We start from the raw sequence: 22,330 nt of genomic DNA on the forward strand, positions 1-22,330 counted from the left end.
ACCTGTAAGCGTAAGGGTAATGACATTAGGGTATAGTGGGCGGTATTGTGTGTCAGAGTAACTGATATGAGATAGACTGACTCTTTGTCCAACTGTGCATGACTGACAAACAGAAGGATATTTTTGTGTCCCTCCACTCTCTTCTCTCTGTTTTTTTTTTTTTTAATGCTTATGGTATGTCATGAATGCGCACAACAACACGTCATAATTTATTTTAATGAGATGATTCGTACCATTGGGTGCATATAGTCCTAAAGGATAGGTTCTATAGGCTATGACACAAATAGAGAATCGGCTTATTAAGGGACCCTTGAACCTTGAGTATGGATATACCTAACCACATGTGAAACAAAGAGTTTCGCGTGGGTCCAACGGTACGCATACTCATGTGCCACCCCCAAAAGGATTAGGGATGGTTTGCGGTAACAGGGAGGACGCTTTGGCTGTCCGTCGACATAATCAAAGAGACCTGCCGATCAGCGCTACTTGCTATCCAGACTCAGAAGTTTGAACAGAAAGAGAAGAAATTCATTTGAAGTTCATTTTTTATGCAATGGAGAAAAGGATTCTCAATCGTGCAAATAAATCAACAAGTTTTAATGTCTTAATCACATTTTTCCATTAAGTCCGGATTTATCAAGTATTCTTAAGGAAAGAACACTTGATTCGTATTAGGGTACCCTGCAAAACAAAGCATAATAAAATAATACCTTAAAGAAAGGCCGGTTAGTTTTTCACAACAATTGTAGTCCACTTTTATGCAAAATGATTACATAATATCCCCAGTGAAGTCGCCAAACTGTGAACCCCTTCCCCAAAAGCATAGGCATGTGATGCATATGATGAATGAGAAGAAATGCACGTGAGTGTGTGAGTCGCCACCTTGTTTAATTATTTTAGGGTAAACTAGGAAAAAACCCTGAATGACTCCATTTTTAATTAACCCAGTTACTAGATTAATTATCCCAATGTTTAAGGCACAATCTACGAACCCGAGGTGGATCCCGAGACTATGTCATGCTGATGAACTAACCGATGGATGAATGCTTTGCAAGGTGAATGATGGATTAATGAAATGTTTGAGTGATTTTGATGATTTCGACTTGCCACCCGGGGTGAAATCCCGAACGTGCCTACGTACTTCCGTTTGAATGGAAGATCAAAGTCAACGTAGTTCGATAGGCCTTCTTTGAAGGGCTTTGAATGGGTATGCTTAATGCATGAGTGTGTATGCTTTGTGCATGAGTGTGTATGCTTTGTGCATGAGTGTGTATGCTTTGTGCATGAGTGTGTGTATGCTTTGTGCATTTTGTTTAGGCATTTTGCCAAAGAATTGATTGATTTAGGCATTTGTGCCAAAATGGTTCATTTAAACGATTTGTCGCTTAAAAGATTGATTTTAAGGCATTTTGCCAAAAATGTCGATTTTAAGCGATTTGTCGCTAAAATGGTTGATTTTACGGTTTTAAACCGAAAATGATTGATTTTGAGGCATTTTGCCAAAAATGTCGATTTTAAGCGATTTGTCGCTAAAATGGTTGATTTTACGGTTTTAAACCGAAAATGATTGATTTTAAGGCATTTTGCCAAAAATGTCGATTTTAAGGCTTTAAGCCAAAATTGTTGATTTTAAAGCAATTCATTTGCTAAAATGTGTGATTTAGGCGATTGTCGCCAAAATGGTTGATTTTGAGGCCTTCGGCCGAAATGTGTTGGTCTTAAGGCTTTTCGCCAAAATGGTTTGATTTTATGACTTTTAGTCGAAAGTGTTGATTTTAAGGCGTTTCGCCAAAATGGTTCGATTTTACGACTTTTGGCCGTAAAAGGTTTGATTTTTGATTAAGCAAGACTTTAGTTGACGTGTATGCATTTTTATGCAGTTATAGAATGATTAAGAGTAGAAAAGAAGCATGCAGGAAGTGCTAAAATTAAATAGGCAGAATTTTAATTACGTACCTGATTTAATCGTCGGCCACTTCTTAACTCCAGATTAAGCTCCTCGCTTAGGAAATATTAATTAATTTTAATTTGTTTAATTTTAATGTTCAAATATCACAATAAAAATGCAATAAAAATTAAATTAAATGCAAAAAGCGGTAAAGAAAACGCAAGGAGCGTGAGAGGGAGAAGGATTCGTCCGTCAACACAGACAGGGGTGTGTCAAAAACAGCCTGAAAATGGTCTATTTATAGGCCATTTTCGGGTCCCGGGCGGTAGCTGCCGCCTGGCATGGCGGTAGCCACCGCTCAAAAATCTGGGCGGTAGCTGCCGCCAGGCCAGGCGGTACCTACCGCCCTGTCGGTGGGGCGACAGGCCTCGCCCGCGCGGGGCGAGAGGCCTCGCCCGCGCGCGGCGCGAGGGGCCTCGCCCGTGCGGGGCGAGAGGCCACGCCCGCGCGCGGCGCGGGAGGCCTCGCCCGCGCGGCGCGGGAGGCCTCGCCCGCGCGGGGCGAGAGGCCTCGCCCGCGCTGGGCGCCAGGCCCCGCCCGCGCTTGGCGTGGGCTGGCGCCGCCGTGGCCGGTGTGGCCACCGTGCCTCGCTTCGGGAGCCTTTTTGGGAGTTCCGGACTTCCGAAAAATATTCCGGGACCTGTTCCGCGATCCTCGTAAAATTCCGGACGTTTCAAGTACCATATTGACATATTTACTGTAGCAAATGCACTGTAGCACAATTAAATTTGCTGTAGCAAATTCATTGTAGCACAGTCAAATTTACTGTAGCAAAGTCAACCAACAGGCTTTTTGAGCCTCAAAATTTGAGTATTCACAGCGGCTGCCCCCCTTCACGGCGGCGGCGGCGGCTGCCCCCCCTTCACGGCGGCGGCGGCAGCCGCCGGCGACAGCGGCTGCGGCCACCCTCACCGGCGGCGGCCGCCGGACACGGCGGCGGCCGCCGGACACGGCGGCCCGGACACCAGGATCCGGCGGCCCGGCCGCCGAAGCAGTCCGTTTTTGCCTATAAAAGCAGCCCCGGGCCTTCTGTTTTCCTCACTCAGTCTGTGTTGACGGACGCTCCTTCTCCCTTATGCTCCTTGCGATTCTTTACTGCTTTTCTGCATTTTTATTTAGCTTTATTATTTTCTTGCTTTGTTATTTGGTCATTTAAAATTAAATTAATTAATATTCTCTTAACGAGGAGCTTAACCTGGAGTTAAGAAGTGGCCGTCGATTAAATCAGGTACATGAACTAAACTCTGCCTATTTAATTTTAGCATTTCATACATTCTTCTCTTCTACTCCTAATAATTCTATAACTACATAAACGCATCCATGTCATCATTAAGCAAACAAATTGCTTCAAGTAAATAAATTGAAGCTAAATGCCCGGCTAATTAATAATCGTGGTATTAAAGCCTAAATCCGACAATATTGGCTTAAAATACCTAGTTAATTAAATGGCTATGGTATAATTGCCTTTATTTCGAACAGTCTTGCTTAAGTCCAATTAATCAATAATTGAGACTAATAAGCTTTAATTAAACACGTTTTTGTCTTGGCAATACATTGCCTACATTGCAATTCAAATAATCACTTTTGGCAAATAAATTGCCTGTAAGTGAGATTAATCTTTTTCTTAAGTGACAAATCGCTTAAATCACAATTTTTGGCTAAAAGCCTTCAAACAATTGCTTTTGGCAAATAAATTGCCTTAAGTCAATCACGTTTTTGGCAACAAATTGCCTACAATTAAATCAACCATATTTTGGCAACAAATTGCCCACGGTTCAATCAATTTTTGGCAAACAAATTGCCTATAAATTAAATTAACCACTTTTTAGCGACAAATCGCTTAAATCAAAAGCTTTGGCAAAATGCCTTAGAATTAATCAATCTTTTGGCTAAAAGCCTTCAAACAATCATTTTGGCGACTATCGCCTAAATCACATCAATTTTTGGCAACAATTGCCTAAATCAATCTTTTTGGCTAAAAGCCATTAAAATCAACATTTTTGGCATCAAATGCCTAAAAATCAATCAAATCTTTGGCAAAATGCCTAAACAAAATGCACAAAGCATACACACACTCATGCATAAGGCATCCCCATTCAAAGCCCTCTAAAAGAGGCCTATCGAACTACGTTGACTTTGATCTTCCATTCAAACGGAAGTACGTAGGTACGTTAGGGATTTAACCCCGAGCGGCAAGTCTAAAATCACATAAGAATTTTTTAATTAGTCCAAATTACATTAATCGCCTTGCAAAGCATTCACTCATGGTTAGTTTCATCAACATGACATAGTCTCCGGATCCACCTCGGGTTCGTAGACCATGCCTTACATTGGGTTAATTAATCTAGCATTTAGGTTAATTAAAATTGGAGTCACTTAGGGTTTTTTCCTAGTTTACCCTAAAATAATTAAACATGGTGGCGACTCATACATTCACGTGCATTTCTACCTTTAGTCACATGCATTCATATGCCATGATGTTTTGGGGAGGGGTTCACACAAACAGTCCGGCCGGACCGGAGGCCATTTTGGAAATTTACTGGAAGTATACCAATATGGTACTTAAAATGTCCGAAAAATTATGAGGATCGCGGAACTGGTCTCGGAATATTTTTCGGAGGTCCGAAACGCCCGGAAAATCCTCCGGAACGTAAAACTAGAAAGTGCGCTGGCCGCTGCGGCGGCAGCGGCGGCAGCGGCTGCGGCAGCGGCCGCCGAGCTCAGGGGGCTATCTCGGCGGCCCAGCCGCCGAAACAGTCTGTTTTGCCTATAAATTGGCCCCGAAGCCCTAAGTTTTACTCACTCAGTCTGTGTTGACGGACGCTCCTTCTCCCCTACGCTCCTTGCATTTTCTTTTACTGCTTTTCTGCATTTTTAATTTAGCTTTTATTGCTTTCTTGCTTTAATATTTGGCCACTTAAATTAAATTAATTCTAAATTAATATTCCCCAAACGGGGAGCTTAATTCGGAGTTTTTCAAGCTGAAGCTAAGAAGCGGTCACCGGTTAACTCAGGTAAATAAACAAAACTCTGCTCATTTAATTTTAGCACTTCATGCATATTTCTCTTCTACTCCTAATAACTCTACAACTGCATAAACACATTCATGTCATCAATTAGGCAAACAAACTGCCTCAATCAAATATGATTAAGCTTAAATACCTGGTTAATTAATAATCGTGGTATTAATGTTAAATCCGACAATATTGGCTAAAAAGCCTAGTTAATTAATAACTACGGTTTAATTGCCTTTATTTCGAACAGTCCGGCTTAAGTCCAATTAATCAATAATTGAGGCTAAAAAGCCTTAATCAATCACGTTTTGGCAACAAATTGCCTACAATTAAATCAACCACATTTTGGCAACAAATTGCCCACGGTTCAATCAATTTTTGGCAAACAAATTACCTATAAATTAGATTAACCACTTTTTAGCGACAAATCGCTTAAATCAGAAGCTTTGGCAAAATGCCTTAGAATTAATCAATCTATTGGCTAAAAGCCTTCAAACAATCATTTTGGCGACAATCGCCTAAATCACATCAACTTTTGGCAAAAATTGCCTAAATCAATTCATTTTGGCTAAAAGCCTTAAATCAGTCATTTTGGCGACAAACGCTCGAATAATCACTTTTGGCAAACAAATTGCCTAAATCTTTTGGCTAAACGCCTTCCAATACCAACTTTTGGCACAAATGCCTTAATCACTTTGGCGACAAATCGCGTAACCAATTTTTGGTAATAAATTGCCTAAATCACATCAATTTTTGGCAACAATTGCCTAAATCAATCTTTTTGGCCAAAAGCCATTAAAATAAACATTTTTGGCATCAAATGCCTAAAAATCAATCAAGTCTTTGGCAAAATGCCTAAACAAAATGCACAGAGCATACACACACTCATGCATAAAGCATCCCCATTCAAAGCCCTCTAAAAGAAGCCTATCGAACTATGTTGACTTTGATCTTCCATTCAAACGGAAGTACGTAGGCACGTTAGGGATTTAACCTCGAGCGGCAAGTCTAAAATCACATAAGCATTTTTTAATTAGTCCAAATTAAATTAATCGCCTTGCAAAGCATTCACTCATGGTTAGTTTCATCAACATGACATAGTCTCGGGATCCACCTCGGGTTCGTAGACCATGCCTTACATTGGGTTAATTAATCTAGCATTTAGGTTAATTAAAATTGGAGTCACTTAGGGTTTTTCCTAGTTTACCCTAAAATAATTAAACAAGGTGGCGACTCATACATTCACGTGCATTTCTACCCTTATTCACATGCATTCATATGCCATGATGTTTGGGGAGGGGTTCACAGCCGTTTATGGCCTTAAGAATAGGATCAAGTTGTTACACACTTTTCCTATGTATTCTCTTGTACCCGCAGCAGAAAGGCATGAATGAAAAAACACTTAAAACTTCTTATTCTCTCTACTTAATTCTCTTTGGCTTTGATTGGGACCTATCAGTGGTATCAAAGCCCAGATTTTCTTTTCTCCATGGCAACAAAAAAAGAACGTATTGAAAATTTGGAAGTCGGGCTTGGCCAGCTCCAAGATTGTGTGCTAAAATGGAACGAGGCATCAGTGATAAGCTGCAACAAATAGAGGCAGCTATAACGAAATTCTCTGAAATTGCTCTTCCTAGTAGAGATGTATCTAGCAGCGCTAGCGACCCTCATAGCCCGATGCACGTCAACAGAGATGAATCCAAGGATAGAGGGAAATCTATGTTCTCTTCTAAACTGGCGAAACTTGAGTTCCCAAAATATTTAGGTGATGACCCAACAGAATGGTCCACCCGAGTGAATCAATTTTTTGAATATCAAGGAACCCTAGAAATAGAAAAGGTATCTCGGGCTTCCTACCACCTACGAGGGGAAGTGTAACAGACTGATTTTCTTTTAGTGTTGGTAATAGTGATTTACCGGTTTGTGAATAGTACCATCGGTCCGGGACTTGGTATTATTTTAGTCCGGAAAAATTACTATGCATATTTAATATTTTATTTACTATTTTTGGAGCATGTTTGCATGATTTAGGCAGGTAGAAAATATTTCATGAATATTATTGAAGAGTTTATGTATTAAATGCATAATATTTCTAGTGTGGTATATTAAGAAATAAATGAGGAATTATTTTAGTGGAGTTAATTTAATTAATTGGTGGAGTTAAATAATAAGTAGAAAAGAATTATTTGAGGAATATTTAGAGCCATTGGATGAGATTACTTAAGACTTGATCGTAGCCACACATTTGGCATGAAATTAGGAAGTCAAATTTGACTTTGGCACCTTAAAGTTATTTTCTTTCTTCTCTTCTCCTTCTCCACGCCATTTCCATCTTCTTCCTCTTTCTTTCATTTTCTTCATTTTCTCACCTCCAAATTACCACCAAGCTACCTAATTAAACCATAGAATAGTACTTAATTCTTAAGAATTAAGTAGTAGAAGTTGAGATTGGTGATTAAAAGTAAAGAGAAGTGAAGTTACCATTGAAGCAAGTAAGTTGTGGTTTTTGAGTTTTGTGAATTGTTAAGTAGAATTCATGGTTTAGACATGTTATTGATGCATTAAATCAAGCTCCAGCTATTTCTTTTGTCAAGTTTTGCTTTTAATGTTGATTTCTCATACTTTGAAGAGGTTGGAGAACCATCCTCAAAGGGTAAAGAGAAAGCCAAGGAGTAAGGCTTGTCAAGCTTATTCAAGCTTGTTAATAAGGTTAGTGTAATCATATTCTCTTTCCCTTTCACTTGTTTAAGTTGTTTTTACATGGTTAGGTTTTTGAATCTATTTTGGGAACTTTGTATGTTTTGGTTAAATTGATGAATTTTTAATGTTAGATATGTTCTGCAGTGGGATTGGAACTCATTTTCGACCCCTTTATACTTCCCATATGTTTCTGACCTCTTCATGAAAGTTGTATCTCTATTTCTCAGCTTTCCAAAACATATTCTTATGTCTAATTCCAATACTTGTAGCTCAACTTATGAGTTAAATACCAAAACTGGTTCTGTTATGGTGTCTTACCTGTATATCCGAAATGATTGTCCATTTTGACCACTCAAATGGCAAAATAACGTCTTATGTTCTTCATAAACGTTGTAGCTTTACTTCTTATCTTTCCAACCCTTCCTCTTGTGTCCAATTTGAAGATACATAGCTCAACTTATGGCTGAAACACCCAAAGGAAGCCAACGAATGGTGGCAGTGGCTTCGCCGAACTCATCCGGAAGAAGGAAAGGGTGTTTCATGGGATATTTTCTCTAAGGAACTGTGGTCTCACTTTGGTCCCATCGATTGTGAAGATTTGGATGAGTCTTTGTCAAAAATACGACAAACAAGGCCCTTAAGGGACTATCAAAAGGAATTCGAGAGGCTTGGAAATAGAGTATGAGGATGGACCCAAAAAGCTTTGGTGGGGACATTCATGGGTGGCCTTAAACCAGAAATCGCAAACGACATCATAATGTTTATACCAAAAACATTAAAAGACGATATCAGTTTAGCTCGGATGAGGGATGAGCAATTGCTACGTCAAAAGAAAGCAATTCGCCCAACTTTCTAGATGAGCTCCTTGTCTCCAACAAAGAATAAGACAGCCACTCTGGTGAAGCGTCTTACCTGGGACGAGATGCAAAAACGGTGAACTCAGGGGGTTCTGTTTTAACTGTGATGAGAAATTTGTCCCTGGGCAGAGGTGTTCCAAACCACAAATTCTCCTCCTTGATGGCAGAATTGAGATTGGGGAAGAGGATGACGATGACAAACCAGAAATCTCATTACACGCCCTCAATGGTTGGTCTTCAATAGGTACTATGAGAATTGCTGTTACGATCAGGTCCTTTGAGCTAATTGTCCTCACTGATAGCGGCTCCACTAATAACTTCATCAATGAAAAGGTAGCAGGATTGCACAAATTATCGGTAATGCTGATGAAACCCTTTAATGTGAAAGTAACTAATGGCAGTGCTCTGCATTGTGGTGGGAAACTCCAAAATGTTCCAATCCTGCTACAAGGTATACCCTTTATTGTTACATTTATTCTCTGCCAATTATGGGTTTGGATGTGGTATTAGGGATTCAGTGGCTTGTGCAATTGGGGACGGTACAATGTAATTGGAAGCAACTGACTATGGACTTTGAGTGGGAAGGACAACAACGACATCTACAGGGGATCAAAAACCAACAAATTGAATCTTATTCCTTGAAGGAAATGTCTAAAGAGCTAAGACACAGAAGCTCATTCTTTGCAATTTGTGTGGAGTCCTCATCGACAATTTTGCCTAAGGGAATACACCCAGAGATGCAGATTTTGCTAGAACAATTCGTAGACATCTATCAAAGGCCAAACCAGCTTCCCCTAGAGCGGGAAATTTCACCATATTAACCTCAAAGAAGGGGCAGATCCTGTTAACATACGGCCTTACATGTATGCCTACTTTCAAAAAGCCGAAATTGAAAAACAAGTTCATGACATGTTAAAATCAGGGCTAATTCGGGCTAGCACAAGTCCTTTTTCTTCTCCTGTCCTATTAGTTAAAAAAAAAGATGGCTCTTGGCGATTTTGTATAGATTACAGAGCTCTTAATGTTGTAACTATTAGAGATAGATTCCCCATTCCCACTGTGGATGATATGTTAGATGAACTCTTTGGGGCTACTTATTTTACCATACTTGATTTCATTTCGGGGTTTCGTCAGGTTTGGTTTCACTCTAAAGACATCCATAAAACTGCCTTTCGTACACACAATGGCCACTATGAGTACTTAGTGATGCCTTTTGGCTTATGCAATGCCCCCTCCACTTTCCAAGCTCTCATGAATTCTATTTTTCGCCCTTATTTTACGAAAATTTGTGTTAGTTTTATTTGATGATGTTTTAATCTATAGCCCCAATTGGAACATGCATATTGAACATGTGAAACTGGCTTTTGAAATATTGAGGCAACATAAGTTCTTTATTAAACTCAGTAAATGTGCTTTTGGGCAACAGCAAATTGAGTATTTGGGTCATATTGTGTCTCATGATGGTGTTCAGGTGGATCAAGGGAAAATAAAGGTAATGCTTGACTGGCCTAAACCTACTAATGTCTCTGAATTATGTGGTTTTTTAGGTCTGATAGGTTATTACAGGAAATTTGTACGTGACTATGGCGTGATAGCGCAACCTTTGACTAATTTGTTAAAGAAAGGCCACTTTTCTTGGTCTGCTGAAGCCGATGCATCTTTTTCAGCCCTGAAACAAGCCATGACTTCAACGCCTACACTTGCAATGCCCAACTTTGATGAACCTTTTGTTATTACCACAGATGCATCCAATACTGGCATAGAAGTTGATACGGAATCGATACCACTCAACCATAAAGTTCAAGGAAGCATGGGGAACACCTAAGTTTCTCACATTAATAGAAGCACAAGTTGAGTGGGAACCATGTTTGGATAGCACGCCCATGCAAGGTGGCACACCCCAGGCCGTGCAAGCTCACTGCATCTCCTTTGCGCTTCTCGCGCTCGCGAGTGTCTCTCGCGCTCGCGCATGTTGGAATCGCGCTCGCGATTTGCGTTGCCTAACTCACTGCCTCTCCTTTGCGCTTCTCGCGCTCGCGCAGTGAAGGTTTGCGCTCGCGAAGTGTCGCTCGCGCTCGCGCATGTTGGAATCGCGCTCGTGACTTGCGCTGCCTAACTCTCTGCCTCTCCTTTGCGCTTCTCGCGCTCGCGCACGGTAGAATCGCGCTCGCGAGGTGTGGACGCGCTCGCGTATGTGAAGCTCGCGCTCGCGAAGGAAGCTAGTTAGCTTATTTTGTGTTTTTTTTTTGCTTTGTTAATGGGTTGGGCCTCCAATATTTCGGCCACCCTTGATTAATTAGCCTTATTTTGTTTAGATTTAATCAATCTTTAGTAGATTTGGAATAGATATCCAAATCCTTAAGTTATTATGATTTTTTAGTCAACTCCTTAGTTGGTTTAGATTTGCTAAATCCTACTCCTTAGCTAACTCTAAATCCTCTAAGGATCTGGACCTCTTAGATTAGTATAAATAGCTTGTTATTTTGTAATTTTCAATAATCAACAATTAATGAATTAAAGACTATTTCTTCATGCTTAGGCGTGTTCATGTTTTTAGAGAGTGTGAGATTGCATTCTTCTAATTGCATCAAGAATCAAGGTAAACTTATCAATTCTTTGTGGCGTTTATCTTATTCTTTTACTCTATTATTGGTGTTCTCGCTTCTTTAAGCTTTGGGTGCCATAGAGGGGAATTTATTCTAGATCTTTGATCTATTCCAAAACTTGTCATTGAGTTCATGAAATTTATTTTCATCGGGTTCCGCGTCAGTTTGGTATCAGAGCCAAAGATTAAGGTAAATTCTTATTTATCTTAGCTCTAGGATCTGTGTTTATTTGTTTTCTTATTCTTATTGTTCTTGTGTTTGTTTTTCTTCTTCATCTTATTTCTTTGTGTTTGTTTTCTTGTTTGATTGTTTCAATTCGTTTTTGCTTCAATTTAATTTAGTAATTTCGTGCTTGTTTCAATTCTGGAAGTTTAGATCTTAGATCTTGTTGCAAAAAAAAAAAAAAAAAAAAAATTTGATCCTAATTCAAGTATAGAAAGAAAATTTCGTCCACCATTGAAATTGCTTGTGTGGATCTTGATTTTGTTCCTGCAACCAAGAGATTTGATCCTAATTCAAAGGGATTTTACCTTATTTTGTGGGATTTTGCCATAATTTGTGGGATTATTCCTAATCCTTAAGAGATTTGACCATATCTAGTGGGATTGTGCCTAATCCTAAGGAATTTGACCATATTTTGTGGGATTTAGTTTATCCACTATAATCTTGTGATAAAATCCAATCTTAACTACTTGTGGATAAGATAACAAAGATTAGTTGACCATATCTTTGAGATTGAGAAAATCTACTACAATCCTTGTCAAATCTAAGAATCCTACTTAAATTGGGTTGCATTAAAAAGGGAACAAGGCAGCACGCCCGTGCTACACCTCAAGCACACCCGTGCTAGATCTTGCCTACCACTTGTTGGACTAGGCCTAATTACACACGCCTGTGCTCCATCTAGCACGCCCGTGCTCTGTTCTGGCCCTATCTTAAAATTGTGTTCTTTTGATTTTTCTTTGTTTGCTTGCTTTGTTTTGGGTAGAATTAATTAGGTCCATATTTGGTTTACTTTGTAGTAAGCTAAATTCATACATTATATCCTAATATTGTCTTTTAAATTCTAGTTTCTTTGTTTTTGTGTGAGCTTTCTATTGCTTCTAATACATTGTTAGGGTGTGTTTGCTTGTTTACTACACTCTAATTGATAATTACAGTAGTGCATTATTCATACTCTTGTGCTACTATCCATATCGTTTTGAGTCTTCTTTCTAGAATTTGTGCTTGCTTTTCATTGTTAAGTTTTATTCCTTGATTCTAAACGTGCATTTGAGTTGGTTGGTTGAACTAAGATTCTGAAGTTCAATTGGAAGAATTGCAAGGAGTGATTAAAGAGTGTAAACACGTGAGGGAGTGGTTTACCAATAACTCAAATCTTTTTGTGTTTTTCCTCTTTGAATACTAACCATGAGTACAGATAATAGTGAGGATGAAAGTCAAATAGATGATTCCCAATTAAAACTTGTAATGGAATCAATCCAAGAATAGTTTGAAAGCTTCAACAGTTTCTTCCAAGATATGAGAAAGGGTTTGAAGGAGATCAAAGCTGCCCAACGCTCTAATACAACAAGAGCTCGTCCTAGTACTACACTAACCAGATTTCAAATACCTAAAGATGAGGAGGTCGATAATCCTAATTGTTACTTTAGGAATTTGAACAATAATTCAGGAAGGATACAAGAAAGGAAAAGTGTGGATTACCTCAATAGGTATCCATTCACAAAGGATGGGTGGATGACTGGTTCAAATTCATCTTTCTCAAAAGAAGTGTATGAAGACCAATGTGAAAAGAAAAAGATGAGTTTTGAGACTGTCAATAAAGAAAAAGAAAGTAAAAGTAAAATGAGTGAAAACATGATAAGTGAACATAAAAAGAAAGAGGGGGAAGGAAAGGAAAAACAAATTCAACCTATAATTGTACCTTTGTGCAAAGAAGTTTGTGTAACCATCAATGATCTTAACCCATCTTTGCCAAGTATGTTTGTTGATCCTTTGCAAGAAATTGAAGAATATGATGACCAAGAGAAGCTACCTGAGATAGTGACCTCAACTTTGAGAGAAGATGAGAGTGAGGCTTCAAGTTCAAAAGATCCAGAAAAGAGTGAAGGAAAGGAGGAGGAAGAAGCCACAGGACAAACAAAACAAATTAATAGCCCATTAGAGAGTGAATTGTCAAAAGAACAAAAGAGAGAAAAGAGTAAGGAAGAGGAGAAAGAGGCCACAGAACAATCAAAACAAAATAATGGCCCAATAGAGAGTGAAACTTCAAGATTGAGAGAACAAAAGAGTGAAAAGAGTAAGGAGGAGAAAAAGAAACAAACTCTTTGTTTGAGAGAAGGAAAGAAACGAAACAGTGTTGGAGAGGGTAGACCAATCTTGATGATTCGGTTAAAAGAGTTTTTGCTTAATTTGCCTAACATTGATTCTTCTACTTTGCCATCTAGTATTGTTTCTTTGTTACAGGAATTTTCTAATGATGAAAAGAAGGCCACTTTAGTCAAGGAAATGCATGCTAAGGCTAAAGTTCATAGAGACATAAAATGGAGAAACAAACAATATGCTGACCATGTGACCAAGAGAAGGAAAAAGATAATATTTGTGCCAGGTGGTTGGGTTTGGGTACATTTTCGCAAGGAAAAGTTTCCCAACCAAAGAAAGATTAAGTTTGATGAACATGGAGGTGAACCATTCCAAGTTGTGGAGCACATTGATGACAACACCCATAAGACAGGCTTACCAGGTGAGTATGGTGTTTCCATTACTTTCAATGTTAGTAATTTGTCTCCTTTTAACATGGTTGCAGATTCGAGGACGAACCTTTTCGAGGAATGGGGGAATGATACGAATCCGCCATCACTCCTCCATGGAACTCAAGGGGGCAAGGAGAACAACATGAAAAATCCATTAATGCTTCCTAGTGAATCAACTACAAGAAGTCATGCAAAGAAATATAGAGCAACCATGGAGATCAAGAAAGCATGGATACCTCAGCTTCTAACTAAGATTCGAGGACGAATCTTTTCGAGGAAAGGGGGTATGATACGGAATCGATACCACTCAACCATAAAGTTCAAGGAAGCATGGGGAACACCTAAGTTTCTCACATTAATAGAAGCACAAGTTGAGTGGGAACCATGTTTGGATAGCACGCCCATACAAGGTGGCACACCCCAGGCCGTGCAACCTCACTGCATCTCCTTTGCGCTTCTCGCGCTCGCGCAGTGAAAGTTCGCGCTCGCGAGTGTCGCTCGCGCTCACGCATGTTGGAATCGCGCTAGTGATTTGCGCTGCCTAACTCACTGCCTCTCCTTTGCGCTTCTCACGCTCGCGCAGTGAAGGTTCACGCTCGCGAAGTGTCGCTCGCGCTCGTGCATGTTGGAATCGCGCTCGCGACTTGCGCTGCCTAACTCTCTGCCTCTCCTTTGCGCTTCTCGCGCTCGCGCACGGTAGAATCGCGCTCGCGAGGTGTGGACGCGCTCGCGTATGTGAAGCTCGCGCTCGCGAAGGAAGCTAGTTAGCTTATTTTGTGTTTTTTTTTGCTTTGTTAATGGGTTGGGCCTCCAATATTTCGGCCACCCTTGATTAATTAGCCTTATTTTGTTTAGATTTAGTCAATCTTTAGTAGATTTGGAATAGATATCCAAATCCTTAAGTTATTATGATTTTTTAGTCAACTCCTTAGTTGGTTTAGATTTGCTAAATCCTACTCCTTAGCTAACTCTAAATCCTCTAAGGATCTGGACCTCTTAGATTAGTATAAATAGCTTGTTATTTTGTAATTTTCAATAATCAACAATTAATGAATTAAAGACTATTTCTTCATGCTTAGGCGTGTTCATGTTTTTAGAGAGTGTGAGATTGCATTCTTCTAATTGCATCAAGAATCAAGGTAAACTTATCAATTCTTTGTGGCGTTTATCTTATTCTTTTACTCTATTATTGGTGTTCTCGCTTCTTTAAGCTTTGGGTGCCATAGAGGGGAATTTATTCTAGATCTTTGATCTATTCCAAAACTTGTCATTGAGTTCATGAAATTTATTTTCATTGGGTTCCGCGTCAGAAGTTGTCTTATCCCAACAAGACAGACCCATCGCGTTCATGAGTCATGCTTTGGGAGTTTCTATAGAGTCATGGTCTACATATGCCAAGGACATACTGGCTATACTTCAAGCTATTCATACTTGGCGACCTTATCTGCTCGGCCGCAAATTTTACATTCAAACGGATCAACGAAGCTTAAAGTACTTGGTAGAATGGTGGATTGTCACTCCAGAACAACAAACTTGGGTCTCCAAACTATTGGGGTTTGATTATGAGATCATCTACAAGTCGGGTAGAGAAAATAAAGTAGCAGATGCATCGTCACCCGTTGTAGGCAGCCCCAGTCTCAACACTCTTTTCCTTCAACAAACTTCCTTATGGGATAAAATTTGGGCCACTGTCTCAACTCATCCTTTTATGCTTCGCGTGGGCAAATTGGCTACAGAGAAACCTGGCGACCCTTATTGGTGGAGAAATGGTTTAATTCTTTATAAAAATCGGGTGGTGATTCCTCCTAATACTAATTTACTTGTCAGCTTTTATAGGAATTTCATGATTCCCCATGTGGCAGTCATTCTAGAGTTTTGAGCACATACAAGAGAATAGCACAACAGTTTTATTGGCCTTCTATGCAAAATCAAATTCAATAATATATTTCTTCTTGTTCTGTTTGTCAGAAAAACACGGCTTCTACTTCATCTCCGGCTGGACTTCTCCAACCTTTACCAATTCCTCACTAAGTCTGGGATCATATAACAATGGATTTCATTGATGGACTTCCACTTTCTTATGGCAAAAATTCAGTTCTGGTGGTGGTTGATTGACTTAACAAGTATGCTCATGTCATAGCTTTGTCTCATCCTTATACTGCCAAAATAATTGCTGAAAAGTTTGTTGATGGAGTTGTTAGATATCATGGGATGCCCAAGTCTATAATCAGTGACCGTGATCCTATTTTTATTAGCAATTTTTGGCATGAGTTCTTCAAATTATCTGGTACCAAGTTAAATATAAACTCATCTTATCATCCCGAAACTAACGAATAATTTGAAGTTACAAACAGATGTCTCGAATAGTATCTTCGCTGTTTTGCATCTCAACAGCCGCGTAAATGGAGTTCATTTCTTCCTTGCGCCAAATTCTGGTATAATACTTCCTTTCATATTTCAATTGGAATGTCTCCTTTTATGGCTTTGTATGGTAGACCTCCACCGTCAATACCACGATATGAGATGGGACAATCACTAGTTCATGAGGTGGATCAAAATTTGGTCACTCGAGATGAAATTCTGCAGGAACTAAAAGTTAATCTTTCACGTGCCGCAAACCAGATGAAGCAAACAACTGATTTAAAATGAAAGGATGCTGAATACCAAGTGGGTGATCTGGTTTATCTTAAGTTACAATCTTATCATCAACACTCGATGTACAAGAGAGCTCATCAAAAGTTAGCTAGTCGATATTATGGGCCTTTTCCAATTGAAGCCAAAATTGGGAATTTAGCTTATAAATTGCAACTTCCTGCAGGCTCCAAAATCCATCTGATTTTCCATGTGTCGCTTTTAAAGAAACATGTTGGAGATGATGTTCCTGTCTCCTTGGACTTACCTCTATTGTCCAATGATGGTGATGTTCTCTTGGAACCCAAGGAGGTATTGGACACTAGATGGATTAAAAGGGGTTCATGCTTTGAGCAGGACAGTTTGGTTCTATGGAAGCAATTGCCACAAGAAGATGCCACATGGGAAAATTCTGAGATGCTGAAAGAAAGATTTCCTACTTTGAACCTTGAGGACAAGGTTCCTTTGAAAGGGGGATGCAATGATAAGCCACAAAGGTCCTCAAGGATGCCTATCCAAAACAGAAAATATTTGGACTAAGCCTCTGCTTAAGTTTGTTGGTCTGCTGCAATATTATTATTATTTTTTGTTTATTTGTTATTGAATAATTCAATTTGCTCTCTGATTTTTGGAAGCAAAATCTGGCTAGTTTATCTAATAAGTGTCGTTTATGGCCTTAAGAATAGGATCAAGTTGTTACACTCTTTTCCTATTTATTCTCTTGTATCCGCAGCAGAAAGGCATGAATGAAAAAACACTTAAAACTTCTTATTCTCTCTACTTAATTCTCTTTGGCTTTGACTGGGACCTATCAGAAGGCTTGAAAGGAAGGTTGTAAATTTATCTTTTGTTGGGAAATGGATAAATTAGCAATTAGGTGATGAGTTTTGGTTAGAGGTTAGGATCTCTTAACACTTGACAGCATCTAGCTAAAGGAACATCATGGGTTTTACTTGAACTAAGCTTGTATAACAGCCTGAACTTATTTTCTTTAATTGGTAATATTTATAGAAGCATATAAAGGTAAAATTTGATAAGAAATCACAAATGTCCTAGAATGGCAGCCACTACCATAGTTGTATGCTTGAGTTATTACTCATATATGTAGAAGATGATGAATAGCCTTAAATCATTGATGGGAAATAAATGAATTAGCATATGGGAAATAAATTTTGATTGGATAACAATGATTCTCCTTGAATGGCAGCAGCCACATTGCTTACCCTTTTTATGAGTTTTGAAAATATTAAGATGAGAATTGATATTATATACTTGTATCTCGGTGGGAAATGAATAATTAAGCATGTTTAGGACAAATTTAGCTTAGAAACTGAGGTGTTTGCTGAATCGACAGTAGCTAGTTAGACGAAATTCTATAAACTTGGGAAAAGTAGAGCCTACTTAGTTGTACAAATTTAATCTTCAGTAACAATCAATTTAAAAAGGATTATGATGATAAATTTTAATAAATAAAGATAATGAATGACATATGAATTCTTATTGAATGTTAGCATATTAGTTAGTTAGCAATGGATAATAACTAGGAATGCCGACTTTTGTTTCAAAATGGTAGCTAACTTATGATATACATATATATAGATATATGCATTTGTGCATTTGTGTATAAATGAACTTATAAACTATGATGCGAAGCAAAGAACAGTTAATGATTGAATGTTGATATTGTTGTTCTAAAAGGAGGATGGAAATTTAATTTGATTGATCAGCCGATGGATGGGCTGTGTGGACTGGATGAGTAAATATTGAGTATTCGACATCGTTTGAACAGGATGAAAGTCCTATGTTTAGGGGCAGGTTCTGTCGAAATTTCGACAAAATCTAGAGTAGTTGTATTTATATAGAGTTCTTTATTTAATTCTCTTCTCCCTTAGGTACTTAAGTTTTATCTGGATCTGTGAATACTCAAATTTTGAGGCTCGAAAAGCCTGTTTTCCCAGACTGTAAACAGTCCAGCTGGACCGGAGGCCATTTTGGACATTTACCGGAAGTATGCCAATATGGTACTTGAAACGTCCGGAAAATTGTGAGGATCGCAGAACTGGTCCCGGAATATTTTTTGGAGGTACGGAACTCCCGAAAAGCCATTTGAACAAAAAATAGCAAGTCCGCCGGCCCCGACGGCGGCGGCTGCCGCCGGCAGGGGCGGCTAGTACCGGCGGCGCCTGCCGCCGGCCACCGGCGGCAGCTGCCGCCGGCAAGGGTGGCAGCGACCGCCCTCTAGCCCGATTTTTCCCTATACATATAGCCCCGGGCACTCAGTTTTACTCACTCAGTCTGTGTTGACGGACGCTCCTTCTCCCCAACACTTCTTGCGATTCTTTTACTGCTTTTCTGCATTTTAGTATAGGCTTTTTATTACTCTGCTGTTGTGATATTTGGCCACTTAAATTAAATTAAATTAATTAATATTCCCCAAACGAGGAGCTTAATCCGGAGTTTTTCAAGCTGAAGCTAAAAGCAGTCGCCGATTAACTCAGGTAAATAAACGAAACTCTGCTCATTTAATTTTAGCATTTCATGCATATTATTCTTCTACTCCAATTTTGAATTAAGCTGCTGCATCAATGCATTCACGTCATCAGTTTGGCAAGTAAAATGCCTTAATTAAACATGATTAAGCTTAAATGCCCGGTTAATTAATAATCGTGGTATTAAAACCTAAATCCGACAATATTGGCTAAAGTGCCTAGACAATTAATGACTATGGTATAATCGCCTTTATTTCGAACAGTCCGGCTTAAGTCCAATTAATCAATAATTGTGGCTAAATAGCCTTAATTAAACACATTTGTTTTGGCAATAAATTGCCTATATTGCAATTCAGTCGATCACTTTTGGCAAACAAATTGCCTATAAGTAGATTAACCATTTTTAGCGACAAATCGCTTAAAACAAAGTCTTGGCAAAATGCCTTGAATTAATCAACCTTTTGGCTAAAAGCCTTAAATCACTCATTTTGGCAAACAAATTGCCTAAATCAACTCACTTTTGGCTAAAAGCCTTCAAATAATCAATTTTGCCGACAATCGCCTAAATCACATCAATTTTCGGCAACAAATTGCCTGAATCAATCTTTTGGCTAAAAGCATTAAAATCAACACTTTTGGCAACAAACGCCTAATCAAATCAATCAATTCTTTGGCAAAATGCCTAAACAAAATGCATGAAGCATACACACACTCATGCATTAAGCATACCCATTCAAAGCCCTTTTAAAAAGGCCTATCGAATTACGTCGACTTTGATCTTCCATTCAAATGGAAGTATGTAGGCACGTTTGGGATTTAACCCCGAGCGGCAAGTCGAAATCACTTAAACATTTCATTGGTCCCATACATCATTTACCTCGCAAAGTATTCATTCATTTGGTTAGTTAATCAGCATGACATAGTCTCGGGATCCACCTCGGGTTCGCAAACTATGCCTTAAACATTGGGATAATTAATCTAGTAATTAGGTTAATTAAAATTGGAGTCAACTTAGGGTTTTTTCCTAGTTTACCCTAAAATAATTAAACAAGGTGGCGACTCATACATTCACGTGCATTTCTGCCCTTAATCATATGCATTTATATGCCTATATTTGGGGTAGGGGTTCATAGTTTGGCGACTTCACTGGGGAATATTATGTAATCATTTTGCATAAAAGTGGACTACGATTGTTGTGTAAACTAACCTGCCCTTCTTTAGGGTATTATTTTACTATGCTTTGTTTTGCAGGGTACCCCAACAAAAATTAAGTATTCTTTCTTTAAGAATGCTTAATAAGGAGAATTTGGACCTAATTGAAATTTACTTTAAATCATTTAAATTTGTTTATCTATTTGCATGAATTGAGAATCTTTTTCTCCATTGCATAAAAAATGAATTTCAAATGAATTTCTTCTCTCTCTGTTCAAACTTCTGAGTCTGGATAGCAAGTAGCGCTGATCGACAGGTCTCTTTGATTATGTCGACGGACAGCCAAAGCGTCCTCCCTGTTACCGCAAACCATCCCTAATCCTTTTGGGGGTGGCCCATGAGTATGCATACTGTTGGACCCATGCGAAACTCTTTGTTTCACATGTGGTTAGGTATATCCTTACTCAAGGTTCAAGGGTCCCTTAATAAACCAATTCTCTATTTATGTCATAGCCTATAGAACCTATCCTTTAAGACTGTATGCACCCAATGACGTGAATCATATCATAAACGGATTATGACGTGATGTTGTGCACATTCATGACATATCACTTCATGAATACTACCCACTATACCCTAATCCAGCTACCTTTATCATATCAGGTACCCACTGTTCGAGTGCCTATCCAGGTCCCAGTCACACCTACAGTGCTATCACCAACCTCACCAGCTTCACCAACCTCACCAGCTTCACCAGCTTCTTCAACTTCAACTGCACCTATGGCATCACTTGCTGACATCCAAAACCTCATCGAACAACTCGAAGCCAGAATGGAGGCTAGAATGAATTAGGCATTAGCTGCCCAGAGAATAGCCATAATAGCTGAGCTAGGTAGTGGTAATGGAAATGGGGCTTCAGCTGGGGGAAGTGGACCTGCTACCTCCAATCAGGGACCTGCTGCTGAACCGACAAACCCTGCCCTTAACCTGGATGACATGCCCTCCAGAACTGCTTCTGAGCTGGAAGCTCAGAAAATGAGAGAAAAACTGGAACTGTTGGAAAGGTCTATTATTGCCCTTAAGACACACAAGGAAGTGGTGGACATGGACTCCTTGTCCTTGTTCCACGAAGCAAGACTGCCCACAAAGTTCAAAATGCCCAACATGGACAAGTTTGATGGAACCACTTGTCCTAAGACGCACCTGAAAATGTATGTGGGTGCCCTAAACCCGTTCGGACTGAACAACGAGCTCCTTGCTCAGTTGTTTCAACAATCACTCACCGGTACTGCTTTGAGGTGGTTTGTCAGCCTGGACCGGTCCAAAATGAAGACCTGGGAAGACATCTGCAATGCGTTTAATACGTAATACCACTATAATATGGAGGTTGATGTTACTCGGAGGGAACTAGAAACCACCAAACAGAAGAACAACGAACCCTTTTCCTCGTTCCTTAAGAGGTGGAGGGCCAAGGCCGCCCAAATGATTAACCGGCCTTCTGAGCAAGAATAAGTGGACATAATTATAAAGAACCTGCAGCCTGTCTACCAACAACAACTACAAACCCAGTACCTACCAACGTTTCAGTCGCTCATTGCCACTGCTACGAAGGTAGAAGATTTAATTCAAATGGGGCAACTGAAAGAAGACTCGGGAACCTCAAAATACAAGAAACCTAGCCAAGCTAGCAAAGTCCACGAAGTGGCAAGCATCACCCCCACGAATCATTTACGTGTGGGTGTGAATACTCAAATTTTGAGGCTAAAAAAAAAAAGGCCAGTTTTCCCGGCCGCGGCAGTGGTGGTCGCCCTTAAAGGCGGCGGCAGCCGCTATCGCCGGCGGCGGCAGCGGCTGCAGTCGCCTGTGAATACCTAATTTTTTGAGGCTCAAAAAGCCAGTTTTCCCGGACTGTGAACAGTCCGGCCGGACCAAAGGCCATTCTGGAAAGTTCACCGGAAGTATGCCAATATGGTACTTAAAACGTCCGAAAAATTACGAGGATCGCGGAACTGGTCCCGAAATATTTTTTGGGGGTCCGGAACTCCCGAAAAAGCCTCAGGAATGAGAAAAAAGCACACGGGTCTATGTGCCCGCCCCCCTATGGCGGGCCAGCCCGCCCTCAAGGGCGGGCACGCCCACTCTCAAGGGCGGTCCAGCCCGCCCTGGAGGGCGGGCACGCC

The 22,330-nt window shown here is 39.7% G+C and overlaps 1 protein-coding gene and 1 pseudogene across 1 annotated transcript; both read left to right on the forward strand.

Annotated features, from left to right (window-relative positions):
* Nucleotides 1-6,451: 6,451 nt before the first annotated feature.
* Nucleotides 6,452-9,340, forward strand: LOC149496240 (uncharacterized; annotated as a pseudogene).
* A 7,253-nt stretch (nucleotides 9,341-16,593) lies between these two features.
* LOC149496241 (uncharacterized) lies at nucleotides 16,594-17,049 on the forward strand. The gene has a single exon (XM_089721308.1). It carries the CDS (start codon nucleotides 16,594-16,596, stop codon nucleotides 17,047-17,049), a length of 456 nt encoding a protein of 151 aa, XP_089577434.1.
* The last annotated feature ends 5,281 nt before the right edge of the window (nucleotides 17,050-22,330 follow it).

Source organism: Jatropha curcas, chromosome 5 (assembly GCF_041381405.1).
Source record: "Jatropha curcas cultivar XTBG-Jc1 chromosome 5, XTBG_Jcur_1.0, whole genome shotgun sequence".
Classification (NCBI taxonomy): Eukaryota; Viridiplantae; Streptophyta; class Magnoliopsida; order Malpighiales; family Euphorbiaceae; genus Jatropha; species Jatropha curcas.